Consider the following 19,677-nt stretch of genomic DNA (forward strand, 5'->3'; position numbering starts at 1 on the left):
TTGACCAGAGAAAAGAAAAACATCTGAAGCAAACAAAAAGCCCAACGTCAAGAAAAATGGAGGGGAGAAACAATAATTTTGAAGTGACCCTTAGTGGGGGGCAGGGGAAGAGGTCTGTCTGATTTTCTTTGGATATAGTTGTGCAGGAAATCGTTGAGGTGGGTTAAAATACCTTTCTTGTACATGCTTTACAAAGAATTTCCTCTGATTACTAGAATAATATTTGTTTTCATGTCAATCTTGATAAATCACAGCTGTGGTGCTTTATTTCCTCTCTTCTCTCTGCTTATTTCCATCTATTAATAGGCCTGCATGTACCCACACATCAATTAAAAACATTCATATATACTTATTCTATATATAAGCACTTCTGTTTTGCAATCGAATTCCCTCCATAACATTGTTCTGCTCCTGAAATGTGTCATTTGCACTTGCACTCCTGAGCTCACAGCATGACCCTGCTCCCTCCCTGGTGAGCCCAGGATCCCAGCAATGTCCTACACTTCACAAAGCCCCACGCTTGGAGAAACACAGAGGTGTCGAGGAGGTAACTCAGTCAATGTCCCTGCACCCATTGTAAGCTCACAAGTGGAAGTGCAGGACAAGGGAAGCAAAAGCCTGAGCAATGCTGGCTGTTTGGTTCTGGGTTTTTTCCCTTTCTGCTTCCCCAGTTCAGGAGAAAGAAGGCAAGACATCTGAAGAAGCTTTAGTATAATTCAGAGCTATTAAATTCTGCAATTTCAAAGCTATAAAAGGCTCTGGAAGTAGTTTTAACCAAGTATTTTAGGCCACCAATATGGTCAGCATCAGTTCCAAATGACATTCTTCAATATTTCCACTGCTGAATGTTGGAATCCAGCATAGGAAGGAAGGGATTTATTCTTCAAGTTTGATACACCAAAATTCACATATTTTTAATCATATGACTTACAGGAAAACTACAAAAATCTTAGTTCTTGTTACAGCTTATCTCCTCCAGGTGTCACCTACCCCCTTAAAATACAACTCCGAACTAGTTCTCAGGCCCAAATTCAACACACTTCTCAGACTCCAAGGAGAAACTGGAGATAAAACTGCACTGCCACAGCCCACTGAGTTTCATCAACTGATCAAGTCTGGAAATTCTTTCCAATTTCAAGTCTTTCTTGAAACCTCTGACAGTCACAACAGCTGTTTATTTCTATGCTGAGCAGAGCAGCATTAATGAGAGAGTTATTTGCTTTCTTTAAGAGGATTCAGCACAACCATAAAAGAGGACTTTTATGACAGGTTCCACTAAACAGTTCCTTAGTTCTTAACAAAGCAGGTAGATACGGTTTTGAAAACAAGACTCCCTTCCCAGAAAGTTACCTGGAGGCATCTGACCTATTCCTGCTGATAGTCGATGCATTCAAAGGTCTCCCCTAGGAAAGATTATCTCCTGGAGTTGATTAGGCAGTTTTACAGCTGCCATGCTGAGATTTTTAACAGCCTTTAAGAACCAACCAGTTACTTCACAGCGAAATGACAATAAAAAGAAAAATAAAACACACTATGGACTCACAACAAGCATTAAAACCTAGGCAGATGAGAACTACTGGGCTGGGCAGCAGGGCACAAGGCACAGAACATGCTGTACCCTACACGTACCCATTCCCTGGCCCTTCCTCCCACAGAAGCTCTCTCCCAAGTCCAATGCTGGTCCCTCATGTGAGCAAGGGTGACAGGGTGCTGCTGTGCCCTTCAGACTGCTGTCCCTTATCTGGCTGCTAGGAAACCTCCCTACACACGAAGTCTAACAACTCCGGGCCACTCCATCTCACTTAGGCCATGTAGCACTCTCCTGGCAGCCATAAAAGCATTAAGTTAACAAGCGGACTTGATAAATCAGCCTGTGGCCGGGCCAAACGAAGAGCAATTAGGAGCCTAATCTGGAACTTGAACACTATCATTTAAGGGGAAGAAAAGAGGGGGGGAAAGAGTCTGCCACAAATCACAACTTGATAATACAAACTAAACAGCACAGCACCTGCTGAATCAGAGAAGGGCAACAGTAGAAGAGACACAAGAAATCTGATCTGTCCTTCAGTAACCCTAAGGGCAGGCACCAAGACTGGAAACTCCTGGCTCTGGAGTAGGATTAACACTCCACTTTGGGTGCTGACTGGAACATAAACGGGGCTTACTGGTTGGGTCTGCACCAAACAGAACAACTGGCACTGCGCGAGGATTCTGGCCAGCAGCTGGGGGACGCAGCCCGCAGGCAGATGCAGGAAACACTGGCAGCAGCAACTTTGGTTTTCTCTAAGAAAAAGCAGGTATCTAGACCCACTGGGAAAAATATCTAAAACGCTATGCTGAAAGAACCTTGCATGTACACAGATGAAATTTCCCTACATAGCTTGTTGCAGAGCTTTACTACTACTATTCATAGAAAAGTTTTCCCCAATATCCAATCAAGCTTTCTTTTTCTACAAAATACATAGGATGAAAAGAAATCAGCTACCAGCAGACATGGAGCACACTATTCTTTTCTGGTATCTTGTGACATATCAGAAAAGATATGGGTTTTGTTCTTAGCCATTTCCGTCCTCTAGGCCTCTCAAAGAATGTTGTTTGCATATAAAAAGCAGGGAGGAGCTGTAAAGTACGAGAAGAATTCCGAGGGAACTCTGGACTTCCAGGCTTAATCCAGCCAAGACCGGATGTGATGCACTTGGCCTTCATGGCAAACAAGGAAACACTGAGAACCACGCTTCCCTTCAAGGTGAATTTTATCCAAATACATCTGCACATGGATTTTGCAGCATTCCAAGCCAGCTGGTCTCAGGTAAATTACACAGCTGAAGCAAGGAAGAAGATGGCACTAATTCACCTCTCCTGATTTAGTATTTCATTTACCTCAAGTGAGGCCAACAAGATCTATTCCATCCGACACAGCCCTCAGACTTTCCCTCCCTCTCAGCTCCCAAGAATCCCACAGAGATATAGGGCAAGTCTAACTCAGAAGACAGCAGGTCAGAGCTAACAATTTCAGTACCCGCCTTCCAACTGTCTCTGACCCAAGCAAGATATAACAGTAATTTCTATGGCTTTTTCACCACACTATTTAATATAAAAGTCAACACAGGATTAATCTGTCAGCGCATTCATTCCTGTGAGATGCCAAATGCCCTTACTGCCCATCCAGTTCAGCACAAGTTGAGTACAACACACCTCAGAATGCCAAGCCAGTATCTACAGGGTGTTCTATAAGTAAGAAGACCAATACAAACACTAAGCAAGATTAGCAGAGGGGACACTGATTTGCCACTTAATAGTCAAACATCAAAGAAATAAAAGACTTCAATGCTGGCATCTCTGTGTGGAAGCATCTGACGAAGACACTTAATGATAAAACCTACTGGCCTGAGGAAACATTTTCTTGCAGCATTACTGCTCTCACAAATGACAAAAAAGTGCAGAAACAGAAGTAGAGGATGGATGGGGATGGAAGTTCTGAAATCTCACCAAGACTTAACAAAAAGAGCTATGCCATCTCAGGAACCTGAGGAGCACAGTACTATTATCACAGGGGCACAGCTCTGGGACTTCAAATCCAAGGTAACAATTTCACTTCCTGGCCAACAAGCCATTTGCAGGAAGGATATCAATTCCCTCTACATCTGCCCAACGCAGAATGCTTTCCACCGCCTCCAGATGAGGGACGACTACCAAAGAACAGTGGATGTGAGCTGTCTTTCCAGGTTGTAAGCAACAGTTCATGGTGAAGATTTTTACCCTGGCAAACATGAGAAGATATAAACTGTGTTCTCATCCAGATAGGAATTTTTTACTATTTTCTTCTGCTTTGCGTTGCTTCTTTGATCTTCTGAAATGGTAACAATTTCAGTGGCAGCGCTAACAGCAGGCCTAGAAACTGCACACATCCAAGAAGCAGAGGCAAGCAAATAAAGAATAAGATCTTGCTCATAAACCAGCCCCTAAAAGCTAATTTATTGCTTCCTATTGCAAAGCAGTGTGTGGTCACATCAGGAGTGAGCTTGGAATATCATGCTTGCTGGGAAAAATAACACACATATGGAGAAAGTACAAGACACTCACTGGTACATGGATTAATTAGAGATCTAAAACACAATGTCTCAATGAACAACATGCCTAGGTCATCACAGTAATAGCTAAAAGCAAACAAGAACTTTTTTCAGTTACACATTCAACAGGAACAGTGTATTGGAAATTATTTCCAAGACAAAAGGAAGCTCTACCCACATGCAACGAGTAAATGCAGGTAATTTTATTTATAAAACATTTCTGTACATACTATGGATTATGACAAAAATGAAGATGAGTTTTCTAGGCAGAAAATCTTACTGCAGCTGCACAGACAAGAGCACATGCCTTAACACACTGAGCATCAGAAACTCCTCTCCCAAGGCCAGTATCAAACATGTTATGAAAGAAACTGAATTACAATTTCACATCCCTGATAAAGCTTCTTTCCAGCCCTCACACACTGTAAGTGAAAATTATTTCCCCTTCTTTGTAAACTGCTTTGATTATGAGCACCATGTATCATCTATGGACATTTAGAGGCAGTGAAAATCTCACAGCAAGGCTAACATTAAATCTTTGCTGAGAAACAAGGGGAGACATCTGTGTTTCATTGTCTTTGAAATAATTAACTGATTGTGCATTACCAAAGTGAAAATTAATTTTATTCTACTGTGAGAAAGTTTGGGAAAAGTGGAAGTCTTTAGTAATCTTTAAAAAAAAAAAAAGAAAAAGAAGCCTAGATTAGGCCAGACAAAGAGCCAGTTCCCACAAAAGGCATGATGGAGCTATGCCAAATGCTTCTAAGAACAGAGCATTTTTTGGTTGTTTTTTGGAGCCAAATTTCTTATGCATTCATTCTGTCTTTTATGGGTATTAATAAGATTTCCACATAAATCTGTCTCTACTTAGTCATCTTCACCACTGTCAGACTTCAGAGTCCTCCACGAGGAAGGACTGCCAACACAAATGTTTGTGATGTCACATGAGCCACACCATGGCTCCAGCCATCGCTCAGAACAAACAGGCCCAAAAGGTGAAAGGCCACTATAACCCTACAGAGGGGCAAAGGATTAAACAATAAATATATCTACCATTAGAATTAAGAGGGTGAGAGGTGAAGTAACAGCAGCAATTACCTAAATGCATTTCCTGATTCGGTGTTAACAAATGGAAAAGCAGTGAGCATCCTTCTCTAGTTTAAGACGCATTCTTAGGACACACTTCACCTGCTGCCGGGAAATTTTACCTGTGCTCGTGTGAAGCTGCCCTTCTATGTTCATTTCACATACTATGACCAGAGCAAACCTGTCTTTGATGGATGGAAATTTCCTCCAAGGCGTCAGTGAATTTTTGCATTCAAGCTTTTGTATTTAGAGCCAGGTAGCTCTTATCATCCGTCAGAATCTGAGGTAGATTCTTCACAGATTGACACCCATGGACATACACGCACATACACCCCCCCCCCCCCCCAAAAAAAAACAAACAAACAAAACCAAAAGCAAAGAAACGAAACAAAAAAAATCACCAGATGCTCTTTAATCTGGTTGAAGGGAAAGAAGTGAGATAAGCTAAGGAAAAAAAAAATATCACCAAAGTGCCATCATTCTTGGGTGGTCACTCACAGACAAGTATCAAATGAATCTAATTCACCTTTCTTTACATGCAGAAGCAGAATCAAGTGTCCAAAACCCATCCTTGAGTTGTTTGGCCTGTCTTTCATGAAGGGGGGTTCAGATTTGCTGGACTAGAAGATAGGGAATGAGGCAGGAATAATCAGTTCATTGATGTAAGCATTCCTAGATCAAAAAGGAACATTTGACTATTCAAAAGAGGGGCACTGAGGAAGCTGTTAACTCAAAGCATGTGGCCATCAAAATCATGACATTTCTTTTAAGTTTGCTTTTTATTAAATAAACACATGGAAAAAGAAAACAAACCTACATACAGCTAAGAAGTTAGATATCTAAAATTTCATTTAAAACATCTGCGATTGCAGATTCAAGCATTCAAAAGATAGTGTATGACATAATTATGCTTACAAACACTGACTCACTGTTTTAGACAGCAATGCATTAAGATCACAGGAAAGATACTCCCTGGGCTATCAAGTTTCTCCCTGAAGTTCTCATCTTCTTAACCTGCTATTATAAATGATTAAGACAATCTGATTGTTACTTTCATCTCAGTTCTAAAAACCTTAACCAAATAAAAGACCCAGAGGCCCCCAGGCCAAGTTCTCATGAGTGCACTGAATGACAGCAAAGGAAGCTGTTTCGTCACTGCTCCCACTATCACAGGATTTTTTGGGCTGGGTATTTTTAAGTGCATTTCAGTAAATTTTGCAATACAGTGACTTCAGCTTAAAAATCAATGTTTTTCTCAGCATCACATCACCACTTTCATTTGAGAAGAGACAATATATAAAGCAGATCAGAACATGAAATAAGCACATATGGAAGAATTTTACCATTTTTTTAACACAGATTAGTTGCAGTTTTCAAAAGAAAAATAAAATATAAAGATCTAAACATGAACCCAGAATTTAAAATTTTGGGTTTTCAAAAAGTGTGCTCAAGTGGCAGATCACAGCCTGAGTCAGGAAGTCTTAAGGTTAATCTTAAGGATCTTCTTGTACATCTATGCACAATACAAAAGGAAAAGAAAATTCTAGATCCAAGGATGATGGCAGCTAAAATGTTGGAATGGAAAACATTGAAACTATGCCTCAGTCACTATTATCAAAAGTACTTACTATCCATCAACTCTGAATAAGAACATCACACATTTTAGGACTAGATTTATGCACCACACACAGCAGAAGAGAATGCTGAAATAAAGACTGGATAGCTTTGAGAGGAAGGGGATAGACAATCTGTCTTTCCTACTTCACTTAAAAATGCTCTAGAGCTCTCCAAGAAACATTTGTGTTTGCCATCTCTCTCTGTCTCACCACAACAGATGCATCCAGAGAGCTAGGTTTAGATGTCCTAAATTTCAGTTAAGCCCTGGTTCCTCGTATTTCCTATGAGCTGGCTCTGACTCCAAAGGTGCCTCGCCAAGAGGAAACGACAGGCTTGGATCCTCAACCGGAATTTAAGCTGGAGTAAGTGATTTAGGGCTGGCACCCCAGTCTGTCTAATTGTCACACTATTACCCCATGCTCCTCTATGACACTGCTTGACAAACACAGCAGGCTTAGCAGGAACCAGCATTCTGGATTCTGTAGCCCAGAAGTCAGTTTGCAGTCCCAATAAGGCACAGACAATATTTCTCTTTGCCACTGAACAGATGTCTTACTATGGTCTCTGTAATGAGGCACGAACAGAGCCCATGCTGCCTAAAATGATCAGACTGTGCACACCTATGGATATACCTGCCTGCTTCCAAAGGTTTTTTGCTTCTCCACAAGTCACAGAAAAGATGAATGCTCTGCAGCTCTGAGCAGAAGCCTGCTGGAAAGGTTCAGGCTCCCTTTACACTCTTATCCCCATTTTAACTTCCATCCCTCACAAGCACACATGAAGTACAGCATTAATTCCTTTAATAGAAAATGTTTATTCATTTGCAGTTGTATGTAATCAGTAGACAATTAGGACTGCATTTAAGAATGGCACTTGCATATGCCTTAAGCTGGTCTTAAAAAGAATAAACCTCAGTAATGGCATATGAATTATCTTGAAACATTTCAGCTCGCACAGAATTAAGAATCAACAGAAATGCAGTGAATTTCAGGGTACTGTTTTAATAAATAACAAACACAAACTAGTCCACAGCTTCCCAGAGAATAGGTACATAGCAGCAACAACATATCCACTACACGTAACAGAGTTTTACCAGCTAAAGCTCATTGTGTTCATCTGTAAAAATACAAGTCATCTATTTATTTCAACTGGTCTTATCATACTTCTCACCAGCCAGAGCTACACGCTGAACAACCCCTTATTTATGCCCACAAGAATGGCTCCAGTCAAGGCTGCACTGGGACCTTATCAGCTCCTCCTGCCCAGCCAGTCCCATGCTCCACATCCCAGCTAAAGCCAGCAGCAAGTCAATCCAGGCACCTGGGACACCATGGAAAGCACCTTTATGGCTTTACACCTCTAGAACAGATTTCTGGCACCGAGCTCCAAATTTAATACTGGAATGTATCATTTGTAAGACACAAGCAGTTATTTGTTGATCAAAATAACTACTCAAGCGTTTACAAATAAATAACAAATAATTGCACAACTTGGCACACATTTGCAAATCAAGAAAGAAGAAGAAATATTTAAACTATAAAGAATCAAAAGTCAAGCAAATTATTATTACCAAAACTGGCATATTAATAAACAAGGCTGCCTGCAGAAACATCAGAAAATGTGATTTAATATCCAGAAAGAACCTTGTCATATGTAACTCAGGCTTGTTAACTGTGCTGTCAGAGTCAAACAAAGAATTCCATCCCTCTCAACTGCACAATACTAACTTGTGTAGATAGATACATACACATATGTATATATATATGAATGTCTATATGTGTGTGCTCACATCTACAAAAACATGCTACAAGGTGTCAGGTCACATTTTCAGCAGCACAACCAACCTTAGCTTTGAATTACTTTCTTTAAAATAAGGAACAGAATGGCTAGCTGTTAAAAAAAATAAATTTAAAAGCTCTCTTTGGATTTATGGATGTGAACACAGCTCCTTCTGCACTAAGGACTGAACTAAAAGAATCACCCTGTTACCCTGGGAGGGCTGAGCACTCTCAATTACCATTGAAAATAGCAGAGGCAGGGAGGAGATGATTAAAAACCTTTACAAAAAGAATCTAAGAAAAATAGTGTTTTTAACAAACCTTGACTTGTACAATATGAATTTTAAAATATCACTGAATGAGAAGGTGAAGGTATCCATTGTCTCACAAGAGTAAGAAGCAGGCTGCATTTCAGCACAAGTATTCCTGTAACAATCCCAGTGACAGATTCAAACTAAAACTCCAGCCACATGAAAAATATCAGTTATCTTGCAATTATAGAAGCGCCCAAACACATTAAAGTTCCTTATCAACGCCAAATACAGTGATCAGACTTTGCCAAGAGCAACCTATAGTTAGCACGACCAGTACAGCTGAAGGGAAACACACCAGAGAATTCAGTGCAGCATCCAGCAGCTTTTTGCCATTCAAAAGTGAGTTTCAGGGGAAGGACTTCAGCATTACCAATATAGAAATAGTGGTATCTGCATTGCAGGGTGGGTTTGTAGAGGAAATGAAGCAGCAGAGTCTACTCTACAAGGAAACCCCAGATAGATCTGTCAGTTGGTGAGCGCAAATAGGCATCAATAAGAAAGAAAGAAAAGGAGGAAAAGGGAAGACAAACCAGGAAGGGAAAGAGAAGAAAGAAAATAACAAAAAAAATACTCTCAAAAGCACTTGAAACTGCATTCACAGAGGCAAGGGTAGGCAGTACATAAGGTTGTGCAGCCCTTTTTAATCTACACTTTCACACAGAGGTCTGCGCCTTTCCACAGCTGTCATTTCACCTGAGATTCAATATACGTGCATAGACAAGGTTTCACAAGTTTTACTCTGCAGGCAACAAAAAGCTTGGGAGAGCATATCTAGATTACTGCTGATAGAAGTGGAGTAAAAATTGCTTGGACATAGCTTTTCAGCCCATGCAGCACCCTTTCCAAGTGCCCTCCTCCACTGCTGGTCAGGCAGCAAACAGAAAAGCTCCTGAGAGTGCTTTTGCAGACTGCTGCGAGTGCCTTCACTGACAGCACACAGCAGACAGCCCCCCTCTGGCCTCTTCAGCAGCCCCACAACCACATTTTAAGGCAAATTTGGGGTGTATGTATTTGCCAAGAATCAATATTTTTACATAACATAGGTAACAAAACAGATTAACGCACTGCCTCTCCTTCATGACATTAAACACAAACACGCAGGGGCTTATTTCAAACCATACAGCAAAAGTAAGTGCAAGAGACTCAAAGTATCTGTACTCCAGGGTGAGGAGCACTTTAGGTTATTGCTGGTGCCCTGGCAGCAACTCCAGCACACAGAGATGCCAGCAAGGTATCATCAACCTGCTGGGAGTGCAATAGTTCAAAAAATAATTAACCTTCACCACTCAAATACTCAATTCTTTCCCCACTTGGAATTCATTTCACAACTGCGCTTATGGACAAATTTACTCAAAAATCAGTCAGAAGGATGCTGCTCAGAATAAGTAATGTTCAGTTTTTAAGTTCAGTAATAATTGTTCCCCTACAGTATTATCTTTGAGTAAAAGACAACCAGAAACAAGAAGCTTTTCTAAACAAAAAATAAACCAAACAACCTTCAGTGACTTGATCCTCAAAACACAGTGATAGTTTTCCAGCAGGCATCACCGTACTTATATTTCACACAGCTTTAAATGAAGCTGAGATATTTCTAAGAGGACCAACCAGTCTGAGAGGAAGGGTTGCTTTTTTTAAGCCATCAGCGGGGTGTGCCTCAGGACTTCAGCAACCATCAGAAAAAGCATCATGAGGGTATTTGAAAAGCACCACTCCTACAGAGTTAGGCAGACAAAAATCCCAGTTAAAAAAAAAAACAAACCAACAACAAAATGACGCAGAATATAATTTTATTTTAAATTTCAAACCAAAGCATAAATCTTACTACAAAACAAAGCCAACTTAAGCAACATACAAAATACAAAAGTCAAATAAACCACTTTAACCCTGCATATTTCACTGGCGGCTTGGGAGTGTTAGCCAAGGAGGCCTCAGCTATGCTCTGAGCTATTTCTGATATGTGGAGGTTTTGTAATTTTCCAGCCTTGTGCAGGGCAGAAGGAGAGCCTTTAGCTGTATTGATGCTCATAAATATGTTCTCCCTAAATTGTTTTTCAGTAGTTAATTGCAGTAAAAATACAAAGAGTCATGCAGTGATAGGTCCTAGTCAGTAGGCGCTCCAGATAAAACAGTATGGTCACTAAAGCACACTGAGTGACCAACTGGTAACTTTCTTCCTAACAAGCATCAGATTTAAAAAAAAAAAGCCAGATTTTCTAATCCTCAACCTGTTTGGCATCAGAAACCTGTACAATTCAATAAATAATAAATACAAATGTCTAAGCTGGAAGAGTTTCATTCATACCTTGTGACACGCACATGTTCCATGGTCAGTGTGTATTTCTGTCTCACACAATCAGACTTCTTTGTAACAGTTTAAAAATAAAAGGTTTGGGGGGAGTTTGTTTTGAGGTTAGAGAGGGATTTTTTTTCTTTTTTCTCCAAATTCCTTTCTATTCTTCCATTTTTAGGCAAGTACCTTGTCAATACCCCTCAGTCAGATCTGTTTTTACACAGATTTTCCATCTCTTCTTAGCTGATGCTCAGAAGTTTGGGCTATCTCTGGACCCTAATTATTCTGTATGTCTGACAAAAACTTGATAGAGCACTCCATACCATGCCTTCACTAACCCAATTTCACTATAAAACCTCACACACACAAAATCTTTTCAGTGACCAGCACTGCCAGCTAATACAAAATCCTTTTCTTGACAGGTTCCAAAATTAACAATGCCATTTCACTGACCAAACTCATACAACCACCAGTATTTTCCCTTCTGTTCAGCAACCCTTGAGGTGGCACTACGAAAACATCCATCTCCTGTGTTCAACAGCAATGAAGGACCTTTCTCTCATCAGCACATTGCACAGAATCACAGGCTGGGGCTGGAAGGTACCTCTGGAGATCATCTAGACCAACCCTTCTGGCAAGGCAGGGTCACCTCAAGCAGGTGACCCAAGGTGGTGGCCAGCCAGGTTTTGAATCTCTCCAGAGGAGACTCCACAGCCTCTCTGGGCAGCCTGTTCCAGTGCTCAGTCACTGTCACAGTACTTTTTCCTCATATTCAGGTGGAACTGGCTGTGTTTCAGTTTGTGCCCCTCGTCCTGTCGCTGGGCACCACTGAAGAGAGCCTGGCCCTGTGTTCTTGCCACTCACCCTTCAGATAGGTGGATGCATTGATAAGATCCCCTCTCAATCATCTTTTCTCCATACTAAACAGGCCCAGCTTTCCCAGTCTTTCCTCACAGGAGAGATGCTCCAGTCCCCTCATCATCTCCATAGCCCTGCACTGAACCTTCTCCAGCGGCTCCTTGTCTTTCTTGATCTGTGAAGCCCCGAATGGGACACTGAGCTCCAGATGTGGCCTCACCAGGGCAGAGTAGAGGGGGACGTTCTGCTATTGCACTCTCCGAGTGTCATTTCCCGTTTTCGTTATAAATGGTTACATAGAGTCTTGAGGCGCACGGAATATTCTGCATCGGGAAGGACCCACTAGGATCATCAAAGTCCAGCTCCCGGCTCTGACACCGCGGAGCCACGGGGCGCGGGCAGCGAGGGACGCGGCTGGAACAGCAGCTCCGGAGCAGATCCCGACACGGGCCGAGTTAAGGACCACGGACAGATTTTGCGGAGGATGTTCGTGCCCGGCTTGGCCGCTCCGAGCGGCGCAGGGGCTCTCGTGCCCTCTAGGGGGCCGCGCCCGCCAGCGCCGGCCCCGCCGCCAGCGCCCGCCCGCTGCGGGAGCGAGAGGCACCCCTTCACCATCACCATCACCACCATCACCACCAGAGGCTCGCGGCAATGACTTACACCCCACACAGAGGAAAAGGAAGAAAAGCAGCTCAAACCTTTCATTAAAAAAAAAAAAAAAAAAAAACCAAAACCCAACAAACAACAAAAGAAGCCAAAGCTTGGTAAAGAGGTAGAGCTCCTCCTCTTTCCACAACCCCAGTGAATCTCCAAAAGCAGTTCAGAAAGAAAAAAGGCTGATATTCCACCCACAACTTAAAACTCAGACGCACATCGCATTTCATTATTGTTTTTTATTACTCCCGGTACAAAGAACTGATGCTACCACTTGCAGCAGGGCATAAAGCAAACTCGCAGCGGGACACAGAGCAAGACAACTTGAACAAAAAAAACCCAACAAACAAACAAATAAGCAAACAGCAAAAAAACCCCAACAAACAAGAAAAAAAAAAAAGAAAAACAAACCCCACAACCCTTCCCCCAACACCTGAAAACCTACATAGTCCAAATGAAAGGTGTTTCTTTGAGTGACACCCTGACTAACACCGAAAAGACTTTGAGGAAAGTGTTTGGTAATTCATAAAAAAAGTTCTTCAAAACCAAGCAGAGGAAAAAAAAATGAAAATCCATACACAAAGAAAAACACGACTTCCACTTTGTTCTCTGAATCTGTACATTTCTTTCCTTATCTGTCAAGGGATATGCTACAAGCTGTACATCTCCCATTAGATTACCTAGGTAAATCACAGCAACTGGCTCAAAGCTTTAATTGCAGCAGTGTTCTTTTGATTCTCAAATCATTCAGGATATAGTTAGCTCACCCCCATTCCAAGCCCTGCAGTTTGCAGGCACCAGAACCCAGCAACCTTTTCACTTCCAGGCTTGAATTTTTTTTTTTATATTACTTTTTAAAGAAAAAAGCCCAAGCAGTATTCCTTCTATTTTGCAACACACAGCTATGCCTCAGTCTCCCACAAAAAACAGCTGGAATGTGAGAACACTAACAGCAGATTAGGACAAATTCATACAAATGTCACAGTTAAAGTCCAAAACATCATGTGTCACTGTTTTTCCCCTCCAACCCCCCAACAAGCTTCTCAAAACACATTTCATACACAGGGTCACTATTCTGGCTGTTTATTTAATTAACATGACAAACCCAGAGTACACAGGATTTCTTTCAGTTCCCCAGCTTTGCATTTTCACACTTCAGGCAGAAAGAGCAGAAAGTCACTACTGTACTTTACTTTTTTTGCCAATATACCATAATATACATCTATTGATTTAACCAATTGACAAAAATAGATTCCAAACCCTTCGTGAGAGTTTCAGCAGCAGTTTTAACATTTTTGTGAGGCTGAAAGAAAAATGAAAAAATCTAAGTAGAGCGGGTTTGCGTAAATGAAGCCATGCAAAAGAAAATAAAGCATTACGTCTGGAATCCCTGGGTGATTTTTCCTGGAGCCTTACTTAAATATTTTACACAGTTGTGTTTCAGAAAGTCACCAGATGACATAACTCCTCAGTATTCCTTAGTTTTTAGTGACCTAAATGGCAATGCCAGTAAATCTTATCAGAGTAATTATAGCTCAATAAACCTTATTAGCAGGAGGTATATGGTATATAAAATATCGCATCTAATAGGAGACCTATGTCTTTGACACAGACAAAGTTCAGTATCTAAATCTGATCTGCCTTCTCCCCTCCAAAATTTTAAATTTCTCTGTGTTGCACCCTGATCTCCCCTATTTTCAGGCCAGAGGACAGGATCCATATTACTAAAAACTGGTATAATGTAAAGGTACATTTGTCTGTTTTTTAAAGCAAAATGAGAAAGAACCAGCAAAGGGGAAGAAACAACATATTCCTGGCACTAACAAAGCTCTCACTATCAAACAATGAGAAGAGATAAAGCCTTAATTTTCCCTTGGAAAAAAAAAACAAACTACAAATATATTTCTTTTTCTCCACTGTTTCTTAGATCTTATCACTGCAGAGATATCTTTGACCATGTGAACTGTTACAGTATTGTCTTCTCAACTCCACAGACAGGCGGTGATAACGACTGTCCCGGCTCACAACTTTCCCAGGCTACAGGCTGGGAACAAGCAGAGTTACCACCCAGAATCCCATGAAAAACAGTCAAATCGAGCAAAAAGCCCACTGCTGCTGCTGGAGGAAGTTAGACAAGTCTGGCACCAAAGTTACCGATCCGAAAAAATAACTCTTTAACAAGGAGAAACGGGATGGGAAAGATGCGGCAGCACGAAACAGCTACCAAGTCCCAAATCAACTGAAAATAAGTGACAGACCCTCAGATGTCCCTTGGGAAGGCAAAGAGCTTTCTCCTTCTCCAACTACCCAGAAGGAAGTAAAGAGCACAAAAGAAATATGTAAGGAAAACGGATAGAAAGCCTGTGTGCCTTAGGAGCCAGAGAACACGGACAGGAGTTTGTCCAGGGAGCTGCTGGCTTGGCAGCTGGGGACATCAGAGCTGCAGGAGAAGCTTCTCCATCCTGATGCTGCCTCCTGCATGGATCACGCCAAGACTCAGCACCTCACAAGTGCCTTTTCTCACACAGGGTTGTGTCACCTGCTAGTTGGGGGACCAGAAAGTCCTTCAAACCCTGATGTGTGCTGTACCTCTACAGTCTTCTGACTGAGGAAAAAACAAACCTACAAAGGCAAATCAAACTATTTGCAGCAGCTGCAAATAACACACACTTGTAATAAATCCAAGGTAGCTGAAAGCTTCCCACTCCCCTAAACAAAACAAACAACAAGCAAAGCTCGAAAGCAAAATCCGGAGTCTTCAGCATGGTTTAAATTTGTCCAGCTACAATCTCTTGTGCAGCCTTCTACCCACCAAGGCAAAATCATCCCCTTGGACTACTGTATGTTGAGATTAACACGCTGATCAGAGGCATGAGCTCTGGAGCATAAGGGCATTATAATATTTTAATGGAAAAAAACATCACATAGAACACATTTCTGCTCCTCTCCCTACCCCCACCAACCTCCTCTCTACGCTTTTAGAAAGAGCCAAAATGTTTGCAGAAACCTGGAGAAAAAACTCCAAAAGCCATCTTCCTGGTGCCACTTTTGCATTTACTAGGAAAAAAAAAAAAGGTATTTCTTTATTCATTTCCTGTCTTATCCATCCATTCACAATTTTCCTCTGCATCCTCTTTCAAGTCTGGGTGAGCGAGCCCTCAAGGAGCGGAGCATCCTCGGCCAGCCTTGATGAAATCACAGGGAGACAACACTCAGCTGGGAGCAAGATCACGCACACATTTCTCAATGAGATCTACACACACACCAGTCTGGAAGCTTTTAATCCAAAGAATTTGCCAAAGTCGGGAAAGAGAGACAAACAGCAACCACAAAAAGCACAGAATTAAAGTTAAAATGGGGAAAGAGCAGAAGATGCAACAGAAGGTTGCATCATGGTACCATTTGAATTCTGGATGGTGGCGTTTTTTAATGAAAGTTTTGCTTTTTAAATTCTTTTTGGAACTGATAAGCAACTAACACGAGATGTGTTAATACAATATCCATGTTGTCAGTTTGCAATTCCTGGTACTGTCCTTTACATCACAATGCCACATAGATTCACCTTCGAATTCTAGTAGGGAAGAATTCAGGTTATAATAGAGATGTGTGTGACTAAAAAAGAAAAATTCAGAAATTCCAACTTTCATAGAATCTCATATTAACAGAAACAGATATGAAGGCAATCAAATTCTGGAAAAATAAAAGCTCAATTAAATGCTCAGCAATAGAAAAGGTGACACAGGAGGTGATGGGAAAGTTCTCTAAAACTTTGTCTAATGTTACTCACTAAATCAAAGTATGTGTTTCAAAGCAATAAAGTGGATCTATTTCCTGATGAAAATTATTGGCAGCTCACAGATGTAAAAACAAGACAAGAAACATTCAGGGGAGGTTTTTTTAAAACGGGGGGGGGGAGAGGGGGCAGGAGAAGGCCTGGTTTTTTTCTTAAAACCCTCATCTCTACTTTTAACATGCTCTATTTAAAAACTGTCCAAACGAAAAACATTTACCTGTGCTTTCTTAAAGTCTACAGGTAGCTGATTTTTGCTATAAAGTTTGTTTGCTGTAAGAGAGTCCCACTTCTCCCAGCATTTCTTCAAGGTCCTTACAGAGCTTTGTTTCAGCTTTTCCATTTTTCTATCGTGCTAGCATTTATTTCAGAGGACAGCTTTTAGGGAGAGAACTTCAAATACACACAGCCACGTTGTGCTAAAAAAAAACAAACCAAAAATGTCTCCCCGAACTCCAAAGCAATCATCCATTTCTAATCACACAGTGATGCAAGCAATAGCAGATCTCACTATTGATTAATAGTGAGTGAGAACAAAAGAAAGAGAAATTTGCCAAAATCCTGCAGCGGGTGAACTGAACAGTTGCCAGCTAACTCCAGCCCAGCTCCATAGCCTGGAAGTGGGAATTGCTGAGGGCAAAGCTGACCGCTGTCCCCAAGTAATAGGAAGGGAAGTCTACCTTGTTACCATCACCAGTTTAACATTCTGGTATATGCAGCAGATTTGAAGTCCTTCCATGAGCAAAGACAAGGACCGTGGTCACTGAGTCCTGTCTCTGAATGATTACATTTAGAGATGTTAACTAAAAGGCTGCTTTTATTGGAAGTGTGAAAGCAAGCAGAAATATGTTTCAAACCTTACAAATGATTATTGTAAGCAACCACCAGAAATGTCTAGCATCACCAAGTAAGCCTAAAGAGTTTTAATTTCGTGCCTTATTGTACTTACAAACTACTCTTACACCGTTCCCTTTCAGTTCCTGTTAAAGTCCGAACCGGGTCAGTTCTCTACTTTTTCACACTGTATTTGTCTATGGTAAATATTTATTTTACCTAAACAAAACTGTTAAATAAATAAGTACATTTGTTGTAAAACAAGTCTCAAGTATATAAGGTTGTCAGGCCCTCTTCTAGAAAATGTCAAAACCAACCACAAAGAGATGTAATCAAACCATTTCCAGAAACAAGCTAGCCACCCACACCATATAGTTAGATGCCATTACTTGGAAAATACTTTGTTGCTTATCCAGCAAGCAACCTGAAATAAAACCTTTGGTGTATGACAACACGCTTCACCTGATCACAGTGCACAGAATCATTTTCAATACTAATTGAAAAAGAAAGCTTAACACCATTTGATGCTTATTTCCCTGCCAGGAAAGGTTTCCTTTTCCACTGGTCAGCAAGGGTTGCGCTGACTTTCAAGCCAGTTACATGCGACCCATGGAGTGATACTTTTGTGGGGCAATCTTAAATCTCAAAGCAACTGAGAAACACTTCAAGCGCAGAACTAAGTTCATTTTGTGTCCGTGTCAAGACTCCACAGTTGCGCAGTCAAGATACCGGTGCTTGATTGCTTCTTTCTCCAGTTTTCTGATGTGTGCATTTAAATGAACGCATCGCTGGTCACAAAGTTCTCACTCAGCCATTCCAATCACAGCCTCTCAAAGGAAACAAAGTTGAGATAAATCGCGTGTGCCTCGCACCGGTTCCCACAGCCACGGCAGAGCGGGAGCTATTGATTACACGCACGGGAACAGCCTTGGGGAGGCAAAGTGCAAAGAGGAGCCTCAGCGGACAGGCTACCGCCCTGATAAGGGACTTCTCCCACCGAGGACAAGCTGCTTGGCTCACGCACACACCCCTTCCAAGCTTAGAGCAAGTTTAAAAAGGCTAAGCTACCTTTCTAGGAAACTACAGGTTTGAAACAGCGAGGTTCGTAAGTGATGCTGGGAAACCCGAGGGCTGCGCTGAGGGCAGGTTCCCACCGGCTCCAAGAGCCAAGCGGGCACCGTCCACCCCAGCCCTCCCTCTGCCAGGCTTAGGAAAAGCCAGCGCCGGCGACAGCTGTAAGAGAAAAGCACACCCCGAGCCCTCTCCCCGTCGCCTGCAGCCGGAGCAAGTCAGACGGGTCCGGAGAACCCCGCTTCCCCCGGCCCTGTCCGGAGGCGTCCCGGGGCTCTCCGTGCCGCCGGGAGCCGGGGAAAGCCCGCACTGTGCGCGGCCCCTCCGGCGAGGAGCGGCGGGAGGACGCAGCTCCCCGCGCCTCCGCCGCCGGCGGGACCCCCGGCAAAGTTTGGGACCCGTCTCCCCCCAGCCCCTGCCCTACCTGCTCCCGGGGGATGCAGGGCAGCGAGGTCCTCCGGTGGGTCTTGTTGCCGCTGCCGCCGCCGCCCGACATCTCGGGGGAGATCATGGAGCTGGACCGCCGCCGCCGCCTGAGCACCGGGGCTTCGTCCGCGGCCGGGGGGGCGGCGGGAGGCTCGGCCAGCGGGGCGGCCCGCCGCGGGGGCCAGAGCCGGTCGGCGTAGCCGGCCAGAAGGATGCCCAGCAGCCCCAGCAGGTAGGCCAGGTAGGGCCGCCAGGACGCCGGGACCCGCTCCAAGGCGACGAGGGACGTGGTCTTGGCCGCGCTAGTCACGGCGAGCATGAGGACGCCCTGCCTCAGCTTCAGCACCAGCCATGTCACGGCGGCCAGGCAGCTCAGCACCACCCCCGTAGCGGCGAGGGAGAGCAAGTGATCCTCCTCCTCCTCCTCCACCTCCTCCCCCGCCGCCAGCGCCGTCTGCGCCACCGCTTCCCCCCCGCAGCAGGCGGCCAGCAGCAGCAGCAGCAGCACCGCCGCCCGCGGCCGCATCGGGCAGCGCCCTGCGCCCAAGAAGGCGCCGGCCAGGCAGAGGGGCACCGCGCCGGGGGGCACCCAGCCCCGGCCCCGCGGCCCCCGGCCGCGCTCCCCCCGCTCCAGCCTCACCACCAGGGCTAGCAGCACCGAGAGGGAGCCGGCGCGCAGCGCCGAGGAAAGTTTCCGGCGGCGCCAGGGCTCCCGCGGCGGCGGCAGCGGCGCGGTCCGGGCGGGTGCCCCTCGCTCCGCCGCTGCCGCCCCGCCGCCGCCCGCCCGCCGCCCCGCCGGGCTGCGCGCCTCCCCGCCGCCCATGGCCTCGGCGGGCTCCTCTGCGCGCCCCAGGCGCGATGGGCGCCCGCCCCGGGGCTTATTCCCAGC

General features: G+C 43.7%; 1 protein-coding gene across 1 annotated transcript in view; it reads right to left on the bottom strand.

The window, feature by feature from the left end:
- PDE3A (phosphodiesterase 3A) overlaps nt 1-19,329 on the bottom strand; it is a 224,560-nt gene extending 205,231 nt beyond the window's left edge. The window contains exon 1 of the mRNA XM_032107311.1: nt 18,787-19,329. Coding sequence (XP_031963202.1) covers nt 18,787-19,314 — 528 coding nt within the window. The 5' untranslated portion in view covers nt 19,315-19,329. The remainder of the gene's footprint in view (nt 1-18,786) is intronic.
- Between the last annotated feature and the right edge of the window lie 348 nt (nt 19,330-19,677).

This window comes from Corvus moneduloides, chromosome 4 (genome assembly GCF_009650955.1).
Source record: "Corvus moneduloides isolate bCorMon1 chromosome 4, bCorMon1.pri, whole genome shotgun sequence".
NCBI lineage: Eukaryota > Metazoa > Chordata > Aves > Passeriformes > Corvidae > Corvus > Corvus moneduloides.